The sequence below is a fragment of the Octopus sinensis genome, linkage group LG1 (genome assembly GCF_006345805.1).
Source record: "Octopus sinensis linkage group LG1, ASM634580v1, whole genome shotgun sequence".
Taxonomy (NCBI): domain Eukaryota; kingdom Metazoa; phylum Mollusca; class Cephalopoda; order Octopoda; family Octopodidae; genus Octopus; species Octopus sinensis.
The window spans coordinates 129,608,953-129,633,329 of NC_042997.1; the positions used below are offsets into that span (position 1 = coordinate 129,608,953).

Here is a 24,377-nt window from a genome sequence, read left to right on the forward strand (position 1 = left end):
GGTATGGCTTGACTGCACTCACTGATGAGGCCCTATAAGATTGAAACATGTTTGGAGCTGTCACTCTTCTGCTGCATTTCATATGTAATTAATTAAAATTTTAGGAATTCTTTTTATTGCTAGAATTAATCATTCAGGTAGTGATTATGCTTATCACTAAGAGTGCAGTTTTAACTAAAAAAAATTTCTTGGCTTACTACTTTAATTATATTCTCTTTACAGTTGCCACAGTTATGTCATCTTGTCTTTAAAGCTGTCATCATCATCGTTTAACGTCCGCTTTTCATGCTAGCAAGGGTTGGATGATTTTGACTGAGGGCTGGCGAACCAGATGGCTGCACCAGGCTCCAATATTGATCTGGCAGAGTTTCTACAGCTGGATGCCCTTCCTAATGCCAACCACTCCGAGAGTGTAGTGGGTGCTTTTTACGTGCCACTGGCACGGGGGCCAGTCAGGCGGTACTGGCAATGACCTCGCTCGAATCTTTTTACACATGCCACTGGCACAGGTGCTAATAAGGCGACGTTGGTAATGATCACGCTCGAATGGTGCCCTTTTACGTGCCACCAGCATGGAAGCCAGTTGGCTGCTCTGGCAACGATCATGCTCGGATGGTGCTCGGCACCCTACTAGCATGGGCACAAGTGCCAGTAAGGTGATGCTGGTGTTTAGAACAATAGAAAACAATTAAATTATTTATATTTTCCGATAATATTTTTAAGAAATTGCATGACTTTTTTCTGTATCATATAATGGAAAACCGCCTGTTTTTATCCTACTCATGGAACCTGACTTGACATGAAGTAACATTATGAATATAACTAAATCTAAAGACTTAGTCTTCGTTGTTGTAACAATATTGTTTCCTCTATCATAGACTGAAAGGTACAAAGTTTAGGAGAGAAATATAGTTGATTATATCAAATATTTTGGGTACTTATTTTATTGACCCTGCAAGGATGAAAAACAAAAAAAAATGTGTAATTTAAAACCTTAAAGTGTAAAGAATTGTAACTAAATATCGCAAGACATTTTCTTCAATGTTGTATTGATTCTACCAATCCACTGCTAAATCTTTTGAAATAATCATCTCAAAAACTTTAAGCATTGAATCTTCATGAATTTTTCATTATTCTTTGAAACCCTTTGTTTTTTTCTACCTGCACCATAATCCACAAATAGATGTTTTCTTTAATCCATATAATTTTCATTTCTTTTTTGCAAATTTCAGAATTTAAAAGTTGGTAATTATGTAACTCCATTGAATATTCTATAAATTTCTGGTTTAACTTATTTAATGTGTGAAAGACCAGATCTTAATGCTGATTAAAGTTATTGATACGATCAAATAGTCTGTTGATTATGTTAAAATAGAAATATGATTGGTTGATAATTAAAAATTGATTTAAAATAAGCAAAAAAAAAAAATTAGTTTGATATAGTTGCATGGTAATTTTAATTGCTATAATTTAAATGACTGATTTTGTCATTAGATAAACAAGTCTATAACATCTACAGCAATGGTATATAAGATCATTTTAACATTGTTTTATTAAAAACATTTTCAAGCGTCAAATTAAAAGAAAAACCTTTATTGTATTTTGTTGGAAAGTAATTTATTATGATTTTTTTTTATTTTTGCCCTCAGATGACTATGTCCGGACACTGCAAGGTATACTTGCATTACTATCTGTTACCTGTTCAAGCAACTGCTTCTCATGGCATATATTTTCCTTGAATAGTAATTTAGAAAATGCTTTTCCAATATATAATCCCTCCTTACCTTCTTTGACAAGCATACTGTTTACCCCACTTAACTAATTATCTCTCTCTCCTTATTCTTCAGTATTAATCCTTTATTTTCAATATTCACATATATTGGTGTATTTTTGTTTTTTTATATTTTATTTTTAACATAATGGTTTAAGATTATGGTGTTACAGTTTTTTTTTTTTGTTAAACAGTTTTTTATATTAACTTGTTTATTTTGAATAAATCTTTAAGTATCTAATACGTGTAATATAATATTTTCCGTGCTTGTTTAAATAGAATGTAGGAGAAGTTATACATGCATTTATGTTGATGAATACATAAAAATAAATTTCTGAAGCAATTGGTGTGGTCATATCCTCTGAACTGGCCATTTTTAGAAACTTTTCTTATTTTCCCATCCTTAAATTACATTTAAGAACTGTGGATTGACAAACATAGTTAGCAGCGGAGAAAATACCCTGCAGTATTTTAGATCTACATTTTCAGCTCAAAATCCCATCTGGATTTGTTTTTTATACTTCCAGATTTAATAAAATGAGTAGCAGTCAATTACTGGAGTCTATTGCAATCAATGTTTTTCTCACTAATTTGTGATCTTGTAACCATATTTTAAATTATATCACAAATATGGCTTTGTGGCTATATTATGAATTTATTGCTAATGTTATGGATGTAGTTTGTCAGATTTGATAAGAGTGTCAGACCAAATGCTTTGTAGTATTTAACTACAAGGATTTATTTTCTGAGTTCAGTTCCCACTGATGTCAGTTTTACCTTTCATCTTTCTGTTTGTTCCTACTTATCTCTATGTAAGAAATCAATATTTATTACAAATGTATATTATATAAGTTACTACGCTGGTGTTGACCAATTGGAATCTCATGTTATCATTCTTGTTATAATAAAATTTTTAATTAGAATTTTACTTTAAATAAGGATACCTTAGTGCGGGTAGTGTCAGATGGTTTGGTATCTTTCTTCTGCTCAGAATCCTATAGTTTTTTCACAGTGCCTTGATGTTACAATTTTTCTTTACTTCATTGAATATATTATTGTATGTCATTTGAACACTAAATACATAAGTTGATAACTGTTAATACTGTAACCTCCTTAACTTTAGAATTAAGAATATATAAGAAAGACTTTAGGCATACATGGCTGGTAATTGTGCTGTTTAGAACTATATTTAATTTTATTTTTTGACTGAAGTTGTCTCCAGAACAGTGTGTTAAATTCACTTAAAACCCTCAAAATCAACCTGTGCTAAATGAGAGATGTATGCAAATTAGTTCCAACATTAGTCTCTTAGTATGCCCTGAAAATTTTATGTTAGTTACCTATTTTTATTGTTCTGACCACTAGTATTTCAACTTCACTTCATTTACCTCATCTAGTTGATTCTGTTTAACTTTATTCTGAACAATTCCATTATTCACTTAATAGCATATATTTTCAAAACCCCAAATTATTTAGTCTCAAATCTGCATAAAATTCACTGATTATTTGCCAGTTCTTCATTTTTAAAAATAGGTAAATGTAGTATGAAACTGAATATTTAATTTCTTTGGTATGCATACCAAATTCTGGGTGCTCCCAGTTTCTTGACTTAAAGTGATAGCTCTCAGTATTTCATATTTACAAATATTATCTTCATTTTATATTCACATTTCACTCTGAAGGGTGTTGAATGGGTTGTCATGATCTAAGTTAGTTCATTTTTGGAATTACTGTCCTCTTAGAAGGATCAGAGGACCATGTATTCTATTTTTGGCATGGTTTCTTAGGTTAGCTGCCTTTCTTAAAAACCAACCACTTTACAGTAGTTACGGGATACATTTTGTAGTGGCTCCAGCACTAGAGGGGTTGTCATAACCTCAAGAGGACAAAACATTTTGGTTCTCTGGATCCTATGTTATCTCTGCTGATTCACCAACAACTTAAATGAGTGTATTCATTTAATGTGAAGTTGTCTTGTCCTCCACAAGACAAAAGAGTCCTTACTATTACTCTGTGATGTATTTGTCCATTCAAGGTTATGTGAACAAGATAGTGAGTAGAAAAGAGGAGAATTGTAGATGAGCTAGGGTGAGCAGAAGAAAGAAGTGAGAGTATGACGAGAAAAACAGGTTGATCAGGATGACAGGGTGGTAGAGAAGGAAGATGTGGAAGAGATAGGTCTAGGGTTAATGAAAGAGATGTATTAATGGCAGGATATAATGATAGAGAGAAAGAGAGAGAGGGTGGTGGATATGGTTAGTTGTAGAAATGGATGAAAGTAAGAGAGAGCAATGGATTAAATAGCAAATGACTTGAGTAGGAGTGGTGGCCAGCAGTTCAGGCGAGCAAAAAGGAGCAGTATATTGGATACCAACAGATTTAATACAAACTCTCATTACATAGGTATTGTACTGGAATGAAGAGAGGAGTGATATGGATGGTGGTAGATGGAAGGATTGAGTATGGGGAAATCTAGTGTTATTCTTCATTACAAGTTTGGGAACTAATGTTAAGAGTTAAATATATTCAAGTTAGTCTTACCATTTCAATGAGTGAAAGACTAACAAAGTTTGGATTCTTGTATACTATAAACTTATTTTTTAATAGAATTTTTCCGTAAATAAATTTTTGAAGATAGTTCTGAATCAAATGGTGAATGGATGTCATTGTATTGTTTCTGTTATCATCTACATTAGCCTCTGATTGACCAATTTAAATTTTTCTTAACCTGCATGGCCTTAGTTATTGTCATTGAGTAACTGAAATTATGTGTAAGTCCTTGTTGGAGTGTATGAATTTGAGTTATGGAAGAATATCAGAGGGAGTTAAAAAAAAACCTTACATGGAACTAAATCTAATGATTGTCATAGTCATACTGATACATATGAATAAAAAAAAAAGCAAACAAAAAAAAAACAAAGTTGAACATAAGTAAATTATGTGTACACAGTTGTTGTCTTATAAAATAATGAACTTGGCATTACTGAGCTCAGAACAAACCCATATATTACTTTCTAGTCCTTATAAGGCATATGGATCAATGTTTATGTCATATTTATTAAGAATAGCTTAATGGGGAAATAAAAGTAAGAAGAATGGCTGTTAAGAGAAAAGGAAATGTCTTGTTAACTGCTGACAAGTATGAAATAGTTACTCTACTTGATCAAGTGTCTCAGACAAAGGTGGTAAAATAATTGGGGTTTTTCCTCCAAGCTATGAAAGAAGAAATTATTGCAGCTTATCAATTTAAAGCAAATCGAAACAGAAATGTAGAGATCTGGAAAAGATGAGGAATTATCGTAATAATTCATCACTGTTAAACCCAGAGACATTCGGTTATCTAGACTAATCCCATCAGAGAAGGCCAAAGATTTAGCAGAGCATCTCAACAGAACTAAGTCTGACTCTGTGACTGGTTTGTTGTCTTGATGGAAAGCCAGACGTAACAGTGGATTCAAGAAGCTTCATGGCAAGAAGAAAGATGTAAATGTAAATCTAGCTGATAATTGAGAATCTAAAGACATGCAGTCTAATAACATCCACAGTGCAGACAAACCTGGACTTTGAGGTGGTATTCTTGTACATGATATGGTGAAAAGAAGAGGATTTAAAGAAAGCAAAGGTAGTTTCAGTTTTGGGAATTATACCAACATGTCAAGAAGAGATGAAAGAGAATGAATTACTATTAACTGGAAAAAAGTAAAAGATCCACATACTTCTGTGAATTATAAAACTAGTAGGAATGCTTAAATGAATGGATAAGTATTTACTATATGATTTGGGGAATTTGCCAGAGAGGTGACCCAGAAGAAGTGAAACTGGTGTATTGCTTGTTGACAGTTGCACAGCCCATATTACAGTTGCAAATCTTAAATGTATCAAACTACTGTTTCTTCCATTAAACACATTACAAAGCTTTGAAATCATTACATAGAGTGGCCTTCATCTGAAAGCTGTGTTTTTTTTTTCTCTTTCACATTGATGGTCATCTAGAAGCAAAAGCAAATGACCTCCCGTGCTGGTGGCACATAAAAAGCACCATTCGAGTGTGGTTGATGCCAGTGCTGCCTGACTGGACCTCATGCCGGTGGCACGTAAAAAGCACCCACTACATTCTTGGAGTGGTTGGCATTAGGAAGGGTATCCAGCTGTAGAAACCTTATCAGATTAGATTGGAGCCTGGTGTAGCCTCCTGGCTTCCCAGTCCTCAGTCAAACTGTTCAACCCATGCCAGCATGGAAAGAGGACATTAAATAGTGATGATGATGAATAACTGTTTATCACATTCATGGAAAATAATGCAAAGTCGCAAAAGATATTTTGTCATTATTAAGATGGTGTTTGGACCTTAAATTAACGTGAAATTTCTATGGATGGTTTGAATTTAGATCATTTTAGGCAAGAAGTGTGTATCATAGAACCAGGGACAGTTTCATGTGAGTGTGTATCAATCAGTAGCAACTAGAAGTCATGAACAATTAAAGATCACAAAATTTATCAGCTGGATTAAAAATTTCATGTTTGTGTAACTACATATTTATCTCTTGTTGAGTCTTGCACAGGAAGGAAATGGATTAAAACATATATTTGAACAAATGAAACTTTAGAAAATGTAAGAAATAATTTATTGTTTTGGTGTCAAGAAAATTTGTTGTAGATCAATTAAATACATCATTTGAAGTTGATCTGTAATAATTTTCCAATTCATCAACTCAATAAATATTGTAGTTCGCTTGAAGCATTGTCTATTGTTTGTAAAGAATAAAAAGTTTTGAATGGTACAACAATGTACTATAATGTAGACAATGGCCTATATACCTGTTGTAATTTAGTCAAACATAGTCTGATATGATATTTCGGAATAATATTTCTTCTTCAGATATTCTTAGATATCTAAATTACAACAAGTATATAGCCCATTGTCTATATTATTATGCATTGTTGTACCATTGAAAACTTTTTATTCTTTTCAATAAATATTATTTCTTGCTACTTCAAACCAACATTTCTTCATGTTTAACCCCTTTTGTTACCATATTTCTATTGAAATACACAGACTTTGTTACATTATCTTGCTTATTTTATCAATATCAAAGGAGAATGAAAGGTAGTCAACTGGGAATAAAAAGAAGAAACTAGCACAGATTGAAATATAACCTTTGTTGTGCCACTCAACAACCTGTTATTTCCATTAACAGTGACTAATGTCCTCTAATATCTATAGAATAATTCTTGTAGCTTTGATTAACATAAAAAGCAAAACATTACAGCTTCATTTCATCACTGACTTCCTTCTCCTTCTCTTCTGAACAATTTGCTATCCTCTGGTGTTTTATCAACCAACCACCTCTGTATGTCTGTCTGTTGTAAATCCTTCCTTGTCAGAATTACATTCCTCTCCTGCTTCTCTTATTTTAGCTGTCACAGCATTTATTATACTAATTTCTCTTACAATCTTTATACCCTGTAGTAGCTTTTACAACTTGTGAAAACAATCTTTTTACCACATGCAGCTACACATTAATTGAACCAACAAAGTAGTCCACTACATGCTTGGAATATCAGTCAAATCTTCATCAAATTACATCCTACTGTTAAAAAAAGAAAAGGAAGAGCACTCTTGATAATGATACTCATTGTGTCTAAAAAAAAAAATAGGTGGTGGGTTGGTTATTGTTGGAATGTATTAAATCATATGCCTGTCCTTTCAGAGCTGTGGGTTTTAAAAACAACAGTAATACACTAAATTATGGGGCAAGACCCTTATATGGACCCTATAGGAAGCTACATTAAATTATAGACGAGGTGTTTCTTATTTAATGTATGATGGTATATTTGTTTTTCTCTTCATACATCACACAACCCACGTAACACTGCACTTGTGTTGTACAGCATCGTGAAGAATGTGCATCTAAATGGTCAGTCAAGCTGTTAGAAATGTCAGCCAAATCTCCTTTGAATTGCATCCTGCTATTTTCAGTGTAGGAAGGATACATTGGATAATGCAATCCTGTACTATGTTTGAAAATAAGATAAGATTATCATGTTTGAATTGCCTTGCATTCTATAAGTCATCTCAATCAGAGCAGACTTGAGACTATACAATATCAGCAACAGCAGACCCAGCATGCCATATCTGCACCTTACTTGAGCTTGACCTTATTACTTATCACCATTCTTTATATACCACCATTTTCTATATACACAAATCAAAAGTTGTACATTAATAATGTGGCTGAGGGGAAAATACCTTGAGTGAATGTTCTGCATACTAATTACAAAAATGATTGAGTCTTACATATGAGCATTTAGTAGGTGAAATTGTTCTCTCAAGTGTGTTTGAAATCTAAAACCAACATTCAAGGAGCATAACTTCTATAGGATCAGTTAATTGAAATTTTTGGACAATATTTCCCCCCCACCCACCTATGTAATAGTATTCTTTATCAGTTTATCAATTTATTCTATCTTGCCAACTGATTAGATTATGATTTACTCTGGTTTTAATAATACTGAAACATGTCCATTGCTTTTGCCAGTTGGCCTCTTAAAACCAGATCCTCTCAAAATTGCAACAACTATATTGTCCTAATACTTTGATCAGCTGATTTTGTGGTGGTCACCTCCTTGGTTACTTGCATTAAATTCTAAACACTCCTAGAGGAAGTATTTGTCTACTAATTGCTTGGATAATCTCAGTTAAACAAAGGTTTTTAAAATTTACTATATTATATCTGAGACTCTACCATTGTTTGCTACAGTCTCTATTACCATAATAATGAAAGTTTCACCTACTTACCTAACCAACATCTATGATTATAGTTTAACTAAATATTTTCTCTTTGTCTTTACATATATATATACTGCATATATACATTTTGGCTGATTACACACATTTCAACTATATGCATGAATAACCACAGTAAGCATGCATCTCTACTGTATACATGCGTTTATACTATATGTATGCAACTCTAGTTTACATGCATCTCTGTAATGTATATGCATTTCTAAGTATCATATCTACTATATATATATATATATATATATATGTGTGTGTGTGTGTGGTCAATGCCAGAACTGCCTGGCTCCTGTGCTGGTGGGACGTAAAAAGCACCATTCGAGCATGGTCGATGCCAGTGCCACCTGCCTGGCCCTCATGCTGGTGGCATGTAAAAAGCACCCACTACACGCTTGGAGTGGTTGGCATTGGGAAGGACACCCAGCTGTGGAAACCTTGCCAAAACAGATTGGAGCCTGGTGCAGCCTCCTGGCTTGCCACTCCTCAGTCAAACTGTCCAACCCATGCCAGCATGGAAAGCAAATGTTAAGCTGATGATGATGTTATAATCATTGTTTCATCATTCACTTTCATTGCTTGTATTGGTCAGATAAAATTTGAGGCAGCTTTTTTACAAGTGGATGCTCCTCTTGTTATCAAGTCTTTGTACATCAAAAATACTACAAATGTAAAACCTAATTACAACATAAACATTCCATTTCCACTCTATACACAAACCACAGCATTCCAGAACAACTACAATGCTATCCTCCCTACTCCTGCTCTATTATAACACTACTCTAATATCCCAGGACACTATAACCTTCATTCATTTTTAGATAAATGCAAGTCCATATATATATATATATAGGTTGATGCCAGTGCTCCCCTCCCCAATTAGCTCCTGTGCCAGTGACACGTAAAAAGGACCATCCGAATGTGGTTGATGCCAGTGCTGCCTGACTGGCTGTCGTGCTGGTGATGTGTAAAAAGCACCCACTGTACTCTCGGAGTGGGTTATGTTAGGAAGGGCTTCCAGCTGTAGAAACCTTGTCAGATCAGATTGGAGCCTGGTGCAGCCTTCTGGCTTGCCAGTCTCATGTCAAACCGTCCAACCCATGGAAAGCATGGAAAACGAAAGTTAAGCAATGATGATGATGATCTACACCCACAATACTCATACCGCTTATATTTACAACACCCCAAACACTTCTATATATAATGCTTCCTCACTCCCCCCAGTAGAAGCAACAACCTTAACAATTCTAACATTTGAATGATGGTAGGTTAAAAGCAAGAACAACTATTATGACGGCTGTTACCAGACAATCACGTGAGCCTTCTTTTCAGGTGCCGAATAACATCTCTCCTTCCTGTGTTACCTCCCATATCTTTTTCCCAGTTTTCAGACTTGGCACTGTAAATGTAGGCACATTGAAAGGTAGGTCTAGCAAGATTGTAGAGATGCTTGAATGGAGACATGTTGATGTATGTTGCATACAAGAGGTGGAGAGGAGCTTCAGCCAGGGTCCTCACAAACAAAGCACATAGTGATGGAATAGTGGGTGTGGGCATACTTCTTGCAGAGGAATGGGTGGATAAGGTCATAGAGATAGTGAGGGTGTGTGATAGAGTATTTAAACTCAGGCTAGTCTTGCAGAATGGTATAGCTACAGTTATCTCTGCCTACATGGGTCTATCAAATGAAAAGAAAGGAACACTTTTATGATATTCTTCTGCAGGCTACCTCAAAGATGAGTGACAATGGTCTCATTTTTGTGGCTGGAGATTTTAATGGGCATGTTGGACACCAACCTGCTATCTTCCATGGTGTACATGGGGGCCATGGAATTGGTACCAGAAATGAAGAGGGAACTAGGCTCCTGGAGTTCTGTGTGATCTGCAACACCAACTTCAGGAAGCCAGCTAGTCACCTGATAACCTATCAATCAGGTGACTCTGCGAGCCAGATTAATTTCATTCTTACCAGACAGTGGGATGCAAAGTTGCTCTTAAATACAAAGACCCTCCTGGTGAAGAATGTACCCCACAACATAGACTAATTATTAGTGACTTTAGACTCAAGGCCAGAAGGATGCCAAAAAGCAGACCAATCTGGAAAAGAAGGACTTGGAAGCTTAAGAACTCTTCACATGGTTAGAGATTTAGGGATATCTTTACCTAGAACTTTGATAAGGAGGAGGAGCTACAGTCCTGTGACATAGAAGGCAGCTGGGAATTCCTACGAGACAGATTGCTGAGTGCCACAGACCAAATCTGTGGCTGGTGCAAAGTCTCTTCCGAACCTATGTAACATGGTGGTGGGAAAATACTGAGATGCTTAAAATATCAGGTGGTGTAGGTTATGGTCTAGTCACTCACATTGTAAATCAGGTAGTTCGTGAAGGAGTCATACCCAATAACTGGTGATGCTTTAGATAGAAATAACTATAGGGATATCAAATTATTGGAACAGATGATGAAAGTTACAGAGAGGGTCATAGCCCAACTAATTAGGGAGAGAGTTAGCCTAGATGAGATGCAGTTTGGTTTTGTGCCAGGTAGAATCACCACTGATGCTATATTTCTGGTAAGGCAAGTGCAGGAGAAATATCTAGCCAAAGATAAACATCTGTATTTGGCTTTTGTTGACTTGGAAAAAGCCTTTGATAGGGCCCCCTGATCCCTTATCTGGTGGTCAATGAAGAAACTGGGGATAGACAAGTGGTTGGTAAGAGCTGTACAAGCCCTGTACAGGGATGCGTCAGTAAGGTGAGGGTTGGCAATGAGTATAGCTCTGAGTAGAAGTAGGGGTTCACCAAGGATCAGTTCTCAGCTCCCTCTTATTCATTATAGTCTGTCAGGAAATAACAGAGGAATTCAAGACAGGCTGCCCCTGGGAGCTCCTCTATGTTGATGACCTTGCACTAATAGCCGAGTCACTGCTAAAACTAGAGACGAAGTTTAGGGTGTGAAAGCAAGGTCTAGAATCAAAGGGCCTTAGGGTCATCCTAGAAAGTCTTAGTAGGAAGGCTGTCAAACCACAATCCCCTTCAGGTAGATAGCCTGACTTAATCTCTGGAAAAGGCGTGGATAGAAACTCCATACGATGTACCCATTGTAAGCTATGGACACAAAAGGTGCAGCAATATCAAAGGAAAGTTAACTGGGAAAATAGTTTTTGTGTGTGGCAGATACACAGGGGCAGTAAACACTGAAAATGTGCAGACAACAGGTTCCATCACATGCCAGGGGGAGAAACTATAAGTAGTTAATAGCTTCCACTACCTAGGCGACCAAGTCTGTAGTGGGGGTGGTTGCTCTGAGATGGCAGCTGCTAGAATGAGAATAGCTTGGGCAAAGTTCAGAGAGCTCCTATCTCTGCTGGCAACTAAGGGCCTCTTGCTCAGGGAGAAAGGTAGACTGTGTGATGCATGTGTGTGAACTGCCATGCTACACAGCAGTGCAACATGGGCCATGACTGCTGAAGACATGCGTAGGCTTGAAAGAAATGAAGCTAGTATGATCTGCTGGATGTGTAATGTCAGTGTGCATACACAACAGAGTGTAAAGCGCCTTGAGAGTTGGGCATGAGAAGCATCAAATATGGTGTGCAAGAGAGACGACTGCACTGGTATGGTCATGTGTTACGTATGGATGAGGACAGCTGTGTGAAGAAGTGTCACATCCTAACTGTGGAAGAGGTAGACCCAGGAAGACATGGCATGAGGTAGTGCAGCATAACCTTCGAACATTGGGCCTCACAGAGGCAATGACAGGTGACTGAGATCTTTGGAGATATGCTGTGCTTGAGAAGACCCGGCAACTAAAGTGAGATCGCAGCATGTCCGGCCCAGTTAAGAGTACCCCTGATGTGTTGTGCGATATGATATGCTTGAGAAGACCTGTTGAGTCTAGTAAAACCAATATCGTAGCTGTAGCCAGTGTCCCCTGACTGGCTCCTGTGCTGGTGGTACGTAAAAAACTCCATCGGAATGCAGTTGATGTTGGCGCCGCCTGACTGGGTTCCTGTGCTGGTGGCATGTAAAAAACACCATCCAAATGTGGCCAATGCCAGTGCTCCCTGACTGGCTTTTGTGCCAGTGACAGGTAAAAAGTACCGACCGAACGTGGCTGATGCCAGTACTCTCTGACTGGCCCCTGTGCCGGTGGCATGTAAAAAGCACTATTCGAACATGATCGATGCCAGGCCTTCCTCACTGGTTCCTGTGCCGGTGGCATATAAAGAGCACCCACTACATTCTCAGAGTGGTTGGCGTTAGGAAGGGCATCCAGCTGTAGAAACATTGCCTGAGCAGATTGGAGCCTGGTGCAGCTGCTAGCTCTCCAGACCTCAGTCAAACCATCCAACCCATGCCAGCATGGAAAGCAGACATTAAATGATGATGATGGTGATATATATATATATATATATATATATATATATATATATATATATCGAGAGAGAGAAGGATCTGTGTTTTTGTGTGTGCAAGAGCAACAGAAAATATCAGTGATGTTTTAAAATATTCATTCCTACTACTGTTTCACTAATTCTTTCCTAATATCATTCTGTAATTTTTAAGAAGTATCTTAATTAAATATAAATCACAAAATAAAAAAGCATGCTGTACGATGTCTGCTTCAGTACAATTTCTGGACCTGTCAGATCCTATAGCACCACCCTACCTATCCCAGCATAGGAGGCAGGTGTTAAATGATGATGATGATGATCTATATATGTATGCACACACACACAAAATCTGCAACATTGATAACCTTCATTAATTCCAAACACTATTAAGTTGTACACACTAGAGCAGTGGTTCCTAACCTTGGGTTTGTGGACCCCTGGTGATCCTACTGAGGGTCAGTGAATTAAATTAAAAACTTCATATATATATATAAGAATTTTTTGCGTAATAAGATAAAAAAACCAAGGCTGTATAGATAGAAGGTCTAGACATTCTATCTATAAATGCTATAATATCTATACAGCCTTGGTTTTTTTATCTTATTACGCAAAAAATTCTTATATACAAACGTTGACCAACGTTGAACCCTTTATTCGCAATACTACCAAATCTGGAACTTAACTATAGTCTGTTTATAGCACTTATTCAGCATTACCTGACGCCATTGGGTCTCAATGACACCATTATCTCTTTTATATATATATATATGGCCGATGCCAATGCTGCCTTGACTGGCTTCCGTGCCGGTGGCACGTAAAAAGCACCACCCAATCGTGGCCGTTGCCAGCCTACCCTGGCACCTAAAAAAAAGCACCATCCCTACATGGCCAATGCCAGTGCCGCCTTGACTGGCTTCCGTGCTGGTGGCACGTAAAAAGCACCAACTGATCGTGGCCGTTGCCAGCCTCCCCTGGCAATTGTGCCGGTGGCACGTAAAAAACACCATCCATATGTGGTCGATGCCAGCGCCGCCTTGACTGGCTTCCGTGCCGGTGGCACATAAAAAGCACCAGCCGATCGTGGCCATTGCAAGCCTCCCCTGGCACCTGTGCCGGTGGCACGTAAAAAGCACCCACTACACTCACGGAGGAAGGGCATCAAGCTGTAGAAACACTGCCAGATCAGACTGGAGCCTGGTGCAGCCTCCTAGCTTCCCAGACCCCGGTTGAACCGTCCAACCCATGCTAACATGGAAAACGGACGTTAAACGATGATGATGATACACACACACACGTACACACACACACATACACACACACATAAGGATAAGCATATTAAAAGGAGTCTGTGTGAAAACTCATTTCAATAAAAAGGGTTGGGAACCACTGCGAAAAGGTTGGAAATCACTGCAATAGAGATAAGAATGTACTACAGTTACATACTAGAGGTATAAAACGATGTAGGAGGAGTTAGCAAACAACTCCGCAAACACACCCACAGACAGAATTTCCCACATATGTAGTAGATAAAGTTATTATGTATATTGACCCCTTTATCTATTTAATTTTGGCCTACATTATAAGTAGTAATATTAGGAATAATTGTCCTTATTTTGCCTGTGAGGTCTAGTTTCTACTTCAATCAGGCTCGCAAAGCAAAATGAGTTTGACACACCTACATGATTAGTTGAGCTGCTGGAAGGGGAGAAACATTAGCTGCTGCAAGGGGTTTTATTGAGTATTATACAGTATTTGTTTAATATTTTACCTAAAGTTAGATGCAAACACACAGGTATTAATTATAATTGCTGTTAGGTAGTTGTATATTATCTCCTCATTTCTATGGATGATCTGTTAAGGTTCACAGATATTTGTGTTTTAGATAAGTTCAAAAGTTTATCACTATCCTCTTGCTCTTCTCTTTCTCTCTCTTCCTCCCCCCCTCTCTCTCTCTCTCACACACACAATAGGACATATTTAGGATCCACTTAACTGTTGAACTCTATGATAAACCAGCAACTGTATCACTAGGTTTAGAGGACAGAATTTTCAGATAACTAACTAGTTGCATTGCTCTTACCATGTCTGATGAACCTGAACTTACAGAATGGCAAAAATACCTTTTAGATGAAGACACAGACATTGCTATCTGTCAGAATGGTAAGAAAAGATTTCATTTTAAGTTTCTTGTAGACATAACTTCACAATTTTCATTTGTGTCTAATTTACTATTAAGAAATTCCAGCTACAGATTGCTTTTAGAAAGACCCTTTAAAAGACTTAAAGCTCAAGTTTTGTTTTAGACTATCACTTTTTAATTTTAATTTTTAAAAATATATAGATATTGAAGTAGTAAATAAACTAAATTTTAAAACTTTAGATTTAGTTTTTCTTTAATGGCAATATATTTAAAATATATTTTAAGTTGCTAACTCATATTGAAGTAGATAGATTTTGCCTGAAAAATCAAATTTTAGAGTAGAATTTCTACAAAAGAAAGGAACAAATCAAAGTGAAATTTTGGTAGAAAAGTTAACCAATATTTGAGAAAACTTGATGAGAATATTTTGTGAATAAATTGCTAGATAACCATAAATGATATGAAGGAGTGTTATACATATGATAGTGCTGTGATAATAGAAGAAAAATTTAGAAAAATCCTACCTTTGTGTCTCATGAATTTGGTGATTTAGAATTCTGTGGTTAGTGATAAGTTTGTATTTCCATAATTGTGTACAATATTATATAATGTAAATAACACAAATCCATATATGTGGTGTTTCCAATACTTCAGTTTGATGCTGTTAATGTTTGTGGAGTAATATTATTATTGCAATGTCAGCTTTGTGATTGCTGTATTGGTAATATCATGATGTTCTTGTAGTAATCACTGCTCTATATCAACATAATTTAAAATGCAAAAACTATTTTCCATAACAATATAATAAAACCTGAAATTCCACCTTTAGTTGTAATATTCTGTGGGTAAAATAAATTCAGTATTCCTGGTACCGTCTTACAGTGTTGTTAAGTGACAAACATATATTACATTCTGTCTACTACACCATTGAGGGTATCTCAAAATGATAGAGATGAAAGTGTGTCCTTCATAAATTGGCCTGTTCATCAAACATTTTCATACTCACTTTGTTCAGAGGGCGTTTTCTGTAAAATTTCAGTGAGATTCGGTAGACAGTAATGTTCAGTTAGTGCTATCAGATTGAATTGGGTTGATAATAGATGTAAGAGCAAAGGTAGGTGAAGGACCAGTTGTATCCAGATAGTAAACTTCTCCCGACCACTACAGGCCCTAAATACCATGCTCACCCTTTATCTCCCCATCAACCCTGATATAGCACAACTTATCTTTACATTTATAATTATTTGATTCTGATATCTTTTATTTTGATTGCAGCTACTTATGATATGACATCCTCCTCCACAGTGTCCTATTAATGTGAAATTCCAAATTAGTTGACATGCAGAGCAAAAAGAAATAAACTGAATATTTAAGAAATTTTAACCCTTGCAAGTTCTTACCTTTATTAAGATCTAAGGAAACTGCATCCATATATAGAATTTTTCATTACTTTTCTCTATTGAAAGTCTTAAAGGATAGTTTCAAAGCTTTCTGCTACATGTTCATTAGTTTTCCTAAGAGTTTCACCTTCTTTATTATAGTGATCAATATTATTTTAGTAGTCTTATTATTACTGAGAGCTTTCACTGTGCAGCCTAGTACAGTTCTGTGTACCTTCATTACATGCAGTTTTCTTTTGTTTTCTTATTGTATTGAACATACTCTGTGTAACATGTGTGCCTTGCTTAGTTGTGCTATTTTCTGTATGTTGTGTGTGAGTGTGCTGAGGAGTTGTAAATTCAATCACAATAAAGAAAGTACATGATAACAATGAGAATGTTATTATTCATATTCTCTTCTGATCGATAAATCTGATTAGCTGTGACAAGCTATGATCAACCATGATAAAAACTACTTACAGAAAAATGTATGTTGCAGATATATTCAAAAGGACTGAATGTTAAAGATATAAACACAATATTCTTCAAACCTGCTGTTGATGTGTGTGTGCATGTATATATGTGTATATATATATATATATATATATATTTTATTTATGTGCCTTTTTCAAGCCTAGCCAGGCTCATGAGCCTGGTTTCCCGGTTTCTGTGGCATATGTGTTCCCCCCAGCTGGACGAGATGCCAGTCCATCGCAGCGTTACTCAAGAAACAGGAAGAGAGAGTGAGAGAAAGTTGTGGCGAAAGAGTACAACAGGGGTCGCCCAACCGGTGCCTCGTGGAGCTTTAGGTGTTTTCGCTCAATAAACACACACAGTGCCCGGTCTGGGAATCGAAACCGTGATCCTCCGACCACGAGTCCGCTACCCTAACCATTGCCATTGCGCCTACACACACACACACACACACACACATATATATATATATATGCATATATATATATATAGATATGTTATAAGCATACTAAGTGGCAATAATTGAAATAAAGATGTGTACACTTGTGTATTTAACATCTTGTACATCTGAACATAGAAAGATGTTTGCTGCATTCATAGTCTTGTAGAAAATTTTCTTCTAATAGGCCATGTTTGTAATACCACATTATGCTGGACTTTGAATAACATCATTAGATTGTCACTCATGTGTATGTGTTTTAGCATGATTACACACTCTCAGTGCCAAACCATGCTTCAGTCATTTGTGCATACATAAAACACATACATGCTGTATGTATCAGGTAGTTTATTAGTAAAAGAAGCAACAAAATATACATGTATGTCAGGTGCCAGTGAGTCTGCATTGTGCAAAGACCTCTTCATACATGTGAGTTTGTAGTGAGCCTTTAATTGATTTGGTCTCGAAAGGGGCTGTGCCCATGACCTTTGCAGATCCTCTAAGATTGATGAGATTGATACCATTAATCTTACCCTTAAACTAATGCAAGTTGATGACTGCAGAGAAAAATATGTAAGGAAGGAATTTCACAAGAGCTAAACATCATGCAAAGTAGGTTAGTACAGGATGGAGGTGGATACAATAAGGGGTGATAGTAGGAGGAAGTGGAGTGAATTAGGAGTGCCAGAGTGAAGTTGGTACTAGCCTAACCTACTACAAAGAGCTGAGATTGCTATGGTAGCAGTAGAAAAGGAAGAAAGAATAACCAGTACATTTGTAGGCCAGAGGTTGGGGTGTATATGGTTTTACATTCACAACCCATGCTAGCATGGAGAATGGACGTTAAACGATGATGATGATGATGATGGACTCTGTGTCCATGACTATATGTTTTTAATAAGTTATTAGGAAGTTAATCAAGTTACAAAGTTCTTGTAGAATTTTGTGCAATGGAAATTGTAGCTGATTATGAAAATGCCATATATGTGAACTGTTGGTAAAAGATGGTGCTGCACAGGCATGTCAAACATGCAGCCTGTGGGCTGCATGTGGCATAGCTAGAGATTTAAAAGTGGGGAACCCAAAAATTTTCAATAATAAAAGTAATTAAAAATATTGTCACATTTATGTATTTATTTTGCAAGATTCCTGATGTGAAATCACGTGTTGAAACAGATATTGTTGTATTTTGGGATGGCCATTTTTTCTCCAAAAAAGTGGCGTCCCAACATAACTGCAGCTTTCAAGCTGAAACTAGTTAAAGAATTAAATAGTGTGTGTGTTTATATGACATAAAAAAAAGAAAGAAAAAATGGATGACCATCCCAAAATATAACAATAATCAATAATTCAATTAATAAAAATAGGATTATTGATGATCAAATGAAAGGTTTTAAAAGATTTTTACTTAATAACAAAAAATTGATATGAAAATCTTTGTTGTAAACATGTGTTTAATAATATGCAGCCCTCATTGCAACATGTATGTGAGCAATGCAGCCCATAGAGGCTCTGCAGTTTCATATGCCTGGTGTGGTGAACTCATAATAGCTCTTGTGTGAACTCAACTTCAGTTCTATTTGTTGGAGTGTATGATCATTGTACACAGTGCTGTTCTTCATGATGGTACCTCAGTTGCTGGTGAAACAGAATCTGAGTTGATGATTTAATAGCTGCCTTCTGTCCTTGTTAGCACATCTGCTATCTGTTGCTTCTATATCTGCTGTGAGACATGTGGTAACACTGTCACTCTAAGCTACTCTGAATGATCCTGACACACTGAGCTGGGTTACATTATTTGACAATCACTGCAAACAATACCAGTTGATAAGTTTTTTTTCTGTTAGTTCTTCTACTTTAGTCATTAGAGACATTTGTTAATAAACCACTGTTCTGAGTCACTGATTGGTTACAAAGGTTGATAATGTAGGTTCATTTTGATACCTGTTTGTCTAAATGAGATGGTAGACTACTTGATTGGTCCAAAAACTAATGACATATGCCACTGGTGTTTCAGGCTGTTGCCACAGAAGCTGTCACTGAAGTGTGGCTGTAGCATGGTCCCATTCCTTGTTATGTAGATTCATGTTCCTGTTCCTGACCTGTTATAAATATACTATTGTAATACATTCATTAGAACTTTTAAGTTGTGAGGAGATGGTCGCTTATGTTTACATTGTCTTATCATCCCCAATGTGAATTCTTTTCTTCATTCACTTCTGCTTTGTTGATTCTTCTCAAGTATTTGCTATATAGGCTTTTCTTGCTGATTGACAGAATTGTTAGAGCTGCTCTGATTCTCTGTGCTGAGTTCAAATCCTGTTGAGGTGAACTTCATCTTTCATCCTTTCAGAGTCAATAAAAAAAATTAAAATACTAATCCAACATGGTGGGCTAGTGGGACTGTAAGAACATTCAACCAGATGCTTTGTGGTATTTGTTCCAGTTCTGTGTGTTCTGGGTTAAAATCCCACCATAGCTCGCTTTAGTGCCAGATTTAATCTTTCACCTGGTATAAAACCATAATCTGACAAATTGGGTGTCTTTAGCAGAAATTTCTCTGTTGTAAGCATTCGAGCTAGATTTCCAGTTTGAGGATGCTTTCCTGTCTCCCTTCCACCAGTCTCAGAAGCCTTAGCTAAAACAGATAAAAATACTATTTTGTTGTTTCATTTTCAGTTTAGTTTGTTTCTCTGTTCTTGTCACAAAATGTGTGTTACCCCTGTGTTTCTATCTTATTTTTGTTTTGTTCATGTTTTGTAACTATTTTGTATTAGTTTCTCTTTATTATTTGATGTTTTTGTAGTCTTATGGTAGATATTTGATAGTATTTTTGTACTGGTTAGAGTTGTGATACATGTTAATTTTATTTTGGACTTTATAGTATTAATGTGATGCTTCTCCTAACATTCTCTCTGAATCTTTGTTCTCATTTGTATGTATTATACTCTATCTTGTTCATTTGTATCTATGTATTTGCATGTCTATGCTCGATCTAATTATCTTATCTCTGTGTGTCTTTATCTCACATGATATTAGTGGTTTTCATTAATTTTTCACTCTTCAATTATTACCTTGACGTATTTATTTTGAAAACTTAATTCCATACCAATTTCCCAACTGAATTCATGTACTGTATGTAACAGGGCTTTCAGTTGTTATCTGCAGAGTACAACCTGATATCCTTATATATAGTTGATTGTCTTCTCATGGTACATAGAACTTGTATCTGCATTCCATCTGGTTTAGCATGTTGGTTAAAAGTGTTAACACCAGACTGAAGAGGAATAAGGAGAGAAAGTCCCCAATGGTTTTGTTTATTTTTCATTTTTCTCTTGGTGGTATCTGCAGAATTATTTTCTATTCATTCTTGACATATTTGATGTACCTACTTATTATTGTTGCTCCTTTAATCATAGCTGATGTTTATTGAACCCAGTCCATGCTCAGATCCTTTTCCTCCTTCTGCAGTTATTGGTTATGGCTTTGTTAGTCATTAATTTATCTTTACAATCACACCCTGTAAAATGGTTAGCATTAGGAAGAGCATCTAGCTGTAGAAATCATGCCAAAGCAGGTCCTAGAACATGATGTAGTCCTCTAACTTGCTGGATCCTGTTGAGCTATCCAATTCATGCCAACATCGAAGATGGTTGTTAAATGATGATGATGAATATCAATCTTATGCAGTGTTCATTCTTTTCCCCATTTGTGAGTAATTTTTTTAGGGTGATCATTTATCTTGAGTCATATTCTTCTTCTTTATGCCTTTAACCCTCCAATGCGGAGTATTGGCCACTTATAGTTGAATTCCATGTCGCATAATTTTTGGCTTCTGTACTTATACTCTGCCATGAATGTGCCCCTTCCTCTAGTTCCTTTTGTGTTGATCTCTGCCATGAGTTCTTAGGCCTAAATCTCCTTCTATATCCATCCGGTTTCTACTGTAAAGCCCAACCCCTCATCCTTGTCGTGAGAGATGGAAACCGGTAAAGCTGGTGAAGTTGAATGGGCTAATCACCCGTGCAATGGATTTTCAAATTGATTACGAAAACACTGATAGTTGACAAATCTTGTCGAGTCATATTATTTGTAGCTAAAGCTTTGTAGTTATTAGTCTTTCCTGTTTCTTTAGTCTTCGAGATTAAGGTGTCAACCTAATTAATGACTTGTATGAACCAAAGATCCAACTTTTTAGATATACCATTTATCTGTTTAGCATAAGGACCTTACAGAACAGTCCTACATATAGTAGTGAATTATATAGTGTTATATGACAGTCTGGTTATGTTGCACTCTTTCCACTGTCTCGTCTATTTCTGTATGCCTGTAGATTCTAGTGGTGGCCGTAGCGAAAGCAGCCTAGGTGGATTTGGTTAAAACATGATAGTTGCTTTTTTCTGCTCTTATCCCAGCACAGTGCTTGGTGCTAGTGTGGCTATTGATCCTGCAACTATTTTTGTGTTTATGTGCTTTCCATGATTGTCTGGGCTGAGGGGGAGGGATAGTGTTCTTAGTTTGTGTTGTAGTAGTGGTCTGTCGCATTTGTAGGTGATTTTGCATAGTGGCAGAGACTGTGAGGGTTGGAGATTCATGCAGCAACAAACCGTAGTCCTAACATGTCCAGAAGATCTTTCATATACAGTGGAAGGTTTGTAAGTAGATTATAAGCACTTTGAACTCGTGATTTTGTATTGTAGTACCAGAGGTGACCCACATGGGCTGATATCAAAAGGACTAATCTTTAACCAATACTCCCTGCTAGTATGGTTGGAGAGTTTTGTTATTAATGTTTTTAAAGTCAGATATTTATGTGCTATAATTATTTTAGTTTGACTAACACAACTAAAGTGTCTTTAAAAAATGTCAATGACAGGGTTAGAATTCACAATACTGTTGTTCTAATGATAACACACCTCAGTAACATCTTTAATTATTTCTCTAAATAACATGGTTTTCTGTTTTCTGTTATGATATGTATTTTGAAAGTAGGCCCTTATTCCTTTATCTTGCAATTTTGAAAAATTCTTTTCCTAAATTTTCCTTTTTCAGTTCTTTGTCACCTTAGTATAGTGTTCGTGTAGTAACAGCTCTTAGACAACTTTTGTTGTACTAGTGGTTCATAGAAATAACTATTTTAGATATACCCTACACATTATACCTTAAATTCTACAATATTTAATATAACACCTTTGTTAGAAATAGAAGACTGACAAAAATATTTGTTCTTTATTACATAATTTTAATTTGTTATTAGCTTTCTGTATAATTTACTTTCTTTTACTTTTATTTTTGTTTCATTGGAAATGTCTTTTTCTAAAAACCCTTTTTAACTAATTACTACAAACATCACGCAATATTTCTTTTCAGATTGAAATTACTATAATCTTAAAAGATTATAGAAGAAACAGATATGAATTACATATTGTATCAAATTGTTAATGAATTTTTTCCAGATAACTAATTTATTCTTAACCTGTTGCTAAAACGATTTTCCTCTATGAAGCACATCTTTCTTTCATGTAATGTAGCATTCCTCTGTGCATAAATGCTGGTCATGATACATACCATGTTTGAAGCTTAATCTACATTATCCACAATTTTTCCTCTGTCTTCATCTATTGTGATTGCTTTCTCTCATAATGTGTCATTTCTATCCTTACCAATCAAATCATCTCCTGTTTACATTTGCCAATGTTTTGGTTAGACTTTCTCATCTCTTTGCTGCTATAAAACCATACATACAATCAAATCATACATATACATACACTTGAGTGTATGTATTTGTGAACTGATTATTTTAATGGTATATATGTTTGGAATACTCAGCCACTTACATGCTACATTTTTATTCAACTGGAAGTTCTGTAATCCATCCCTTCATCCACATATATATTGGGTTATCCCAAAAATAATGCAGTTTTTTTCAATTGCATGAACTAAAAGTCAGAGTGGGGTGAGATAAACTACCTGCATCAACTTGCTATAAAAGCAGGTTGTAATTTTACCTTATGCTTAACATTAGTGCAAGTTTTGAAGAGTGCAGTTCGATTTTAACAGTTATTTTTGCAAAGCCATAATGGAAGTGACAAAGGAACATATTTGGCATATTTTGTTTTGAGTTCAATCAGCAACAATGTAACAGAAAGTGCAAGGAATATTAATGTAGTATATGGGGATCGGTCAATAAGCATAAGCCAGTGACAATGGTGGTTCCAGAAATTCCGAGCTGGAGACTATAGCCTAAAAGATGAGCATCATCCTGGAAGATCTGTAGAGCTTGACAAACATGTCCTGCAAACCCTGGTGGAACAAAATCCCATCATAACTGTTGAGGAACTAACAGAGAAACTTGGATTTGGTCATTAAACCAGTTATCAACACCTGCATGCCATCAGAAAAGTCAGCAAATTGGGTCAGTGGGTTCCTCACAAACTTTCCGAGTCTAATCGCATGTAGAGAGTGAATCTGTGCTTTTCTTTGCTGTCATGTCTCACGAATGAACCTTTTTTGGACTGAATAGTGATTGGTGATGAAAAATGAGTTCTCAATAAAAATGTCAAGCACTAAAGACAGTGGGTAGGGAAAGGAGAAATACCAGCACCTCAGGCTAAAGGTCTTCACCCACGTAAGGTGTTGTTATCTATTTGGTGGGATACGAAAGGTTTAGTTCACTTTGAACTTTTAAACCCAAACCAAACGATAATAAAGGAGATCTACTGTGAGCAGTTTGAGCAGCTTAAGTCAGCACTAGAAGAAAAATTACCATTATTGGTTTCAAGACAAGTATTCTTACACCAGGCTGATGCTTGGCTACATACAACAAGGGTAACATTCTAAAGGTGGGAGCAGTTTGAATGGGAAACGATGCCCCACTCACCATATCCGTTGGACATTGCCGCATCTGATTATCATTTATTCCACAATCTTCAAAATCATTTGGACAGAAAAAATATGAATTCTGAAGATGAGGTCAGAA

At 36.1% G+C, this 24,377-nt stretch overlaps 1 protein-coding gene across 5 annotated transcripts in view; it reads left to right on the forward strand.

Annotated features, from left to right (window-relative positions):
• Nucleotides 1-24,377, forward strand: part of LOC115216472 (nuclear envelope phosphatase-regulatory subunit 1-like) — a 52,623-nt gene that overhangs the window by 17,760 nt on the left and 10,486 nt on the right. For 2 of the 5 annotated variants that reach the window (XM_029785860.2, XM_029785840.2), the window contains exon 2: nt 1,650-1,673. The exons of 2 other annotated variants lie outside the window; for them this stretch is intronic. In XM_029785860.2, the coding sequence (XP_029641720.1) occupies nt 1,650-1,673 (24 nt within the window). Of the gene's footprint in view, nt 1-1,649; nt 1,674-14,941; nt 15,127-24,377 lie in introns of those variants that run through there. One more of the 5 variants, XM_036504577.1, reaches the window with a different exon arrangement.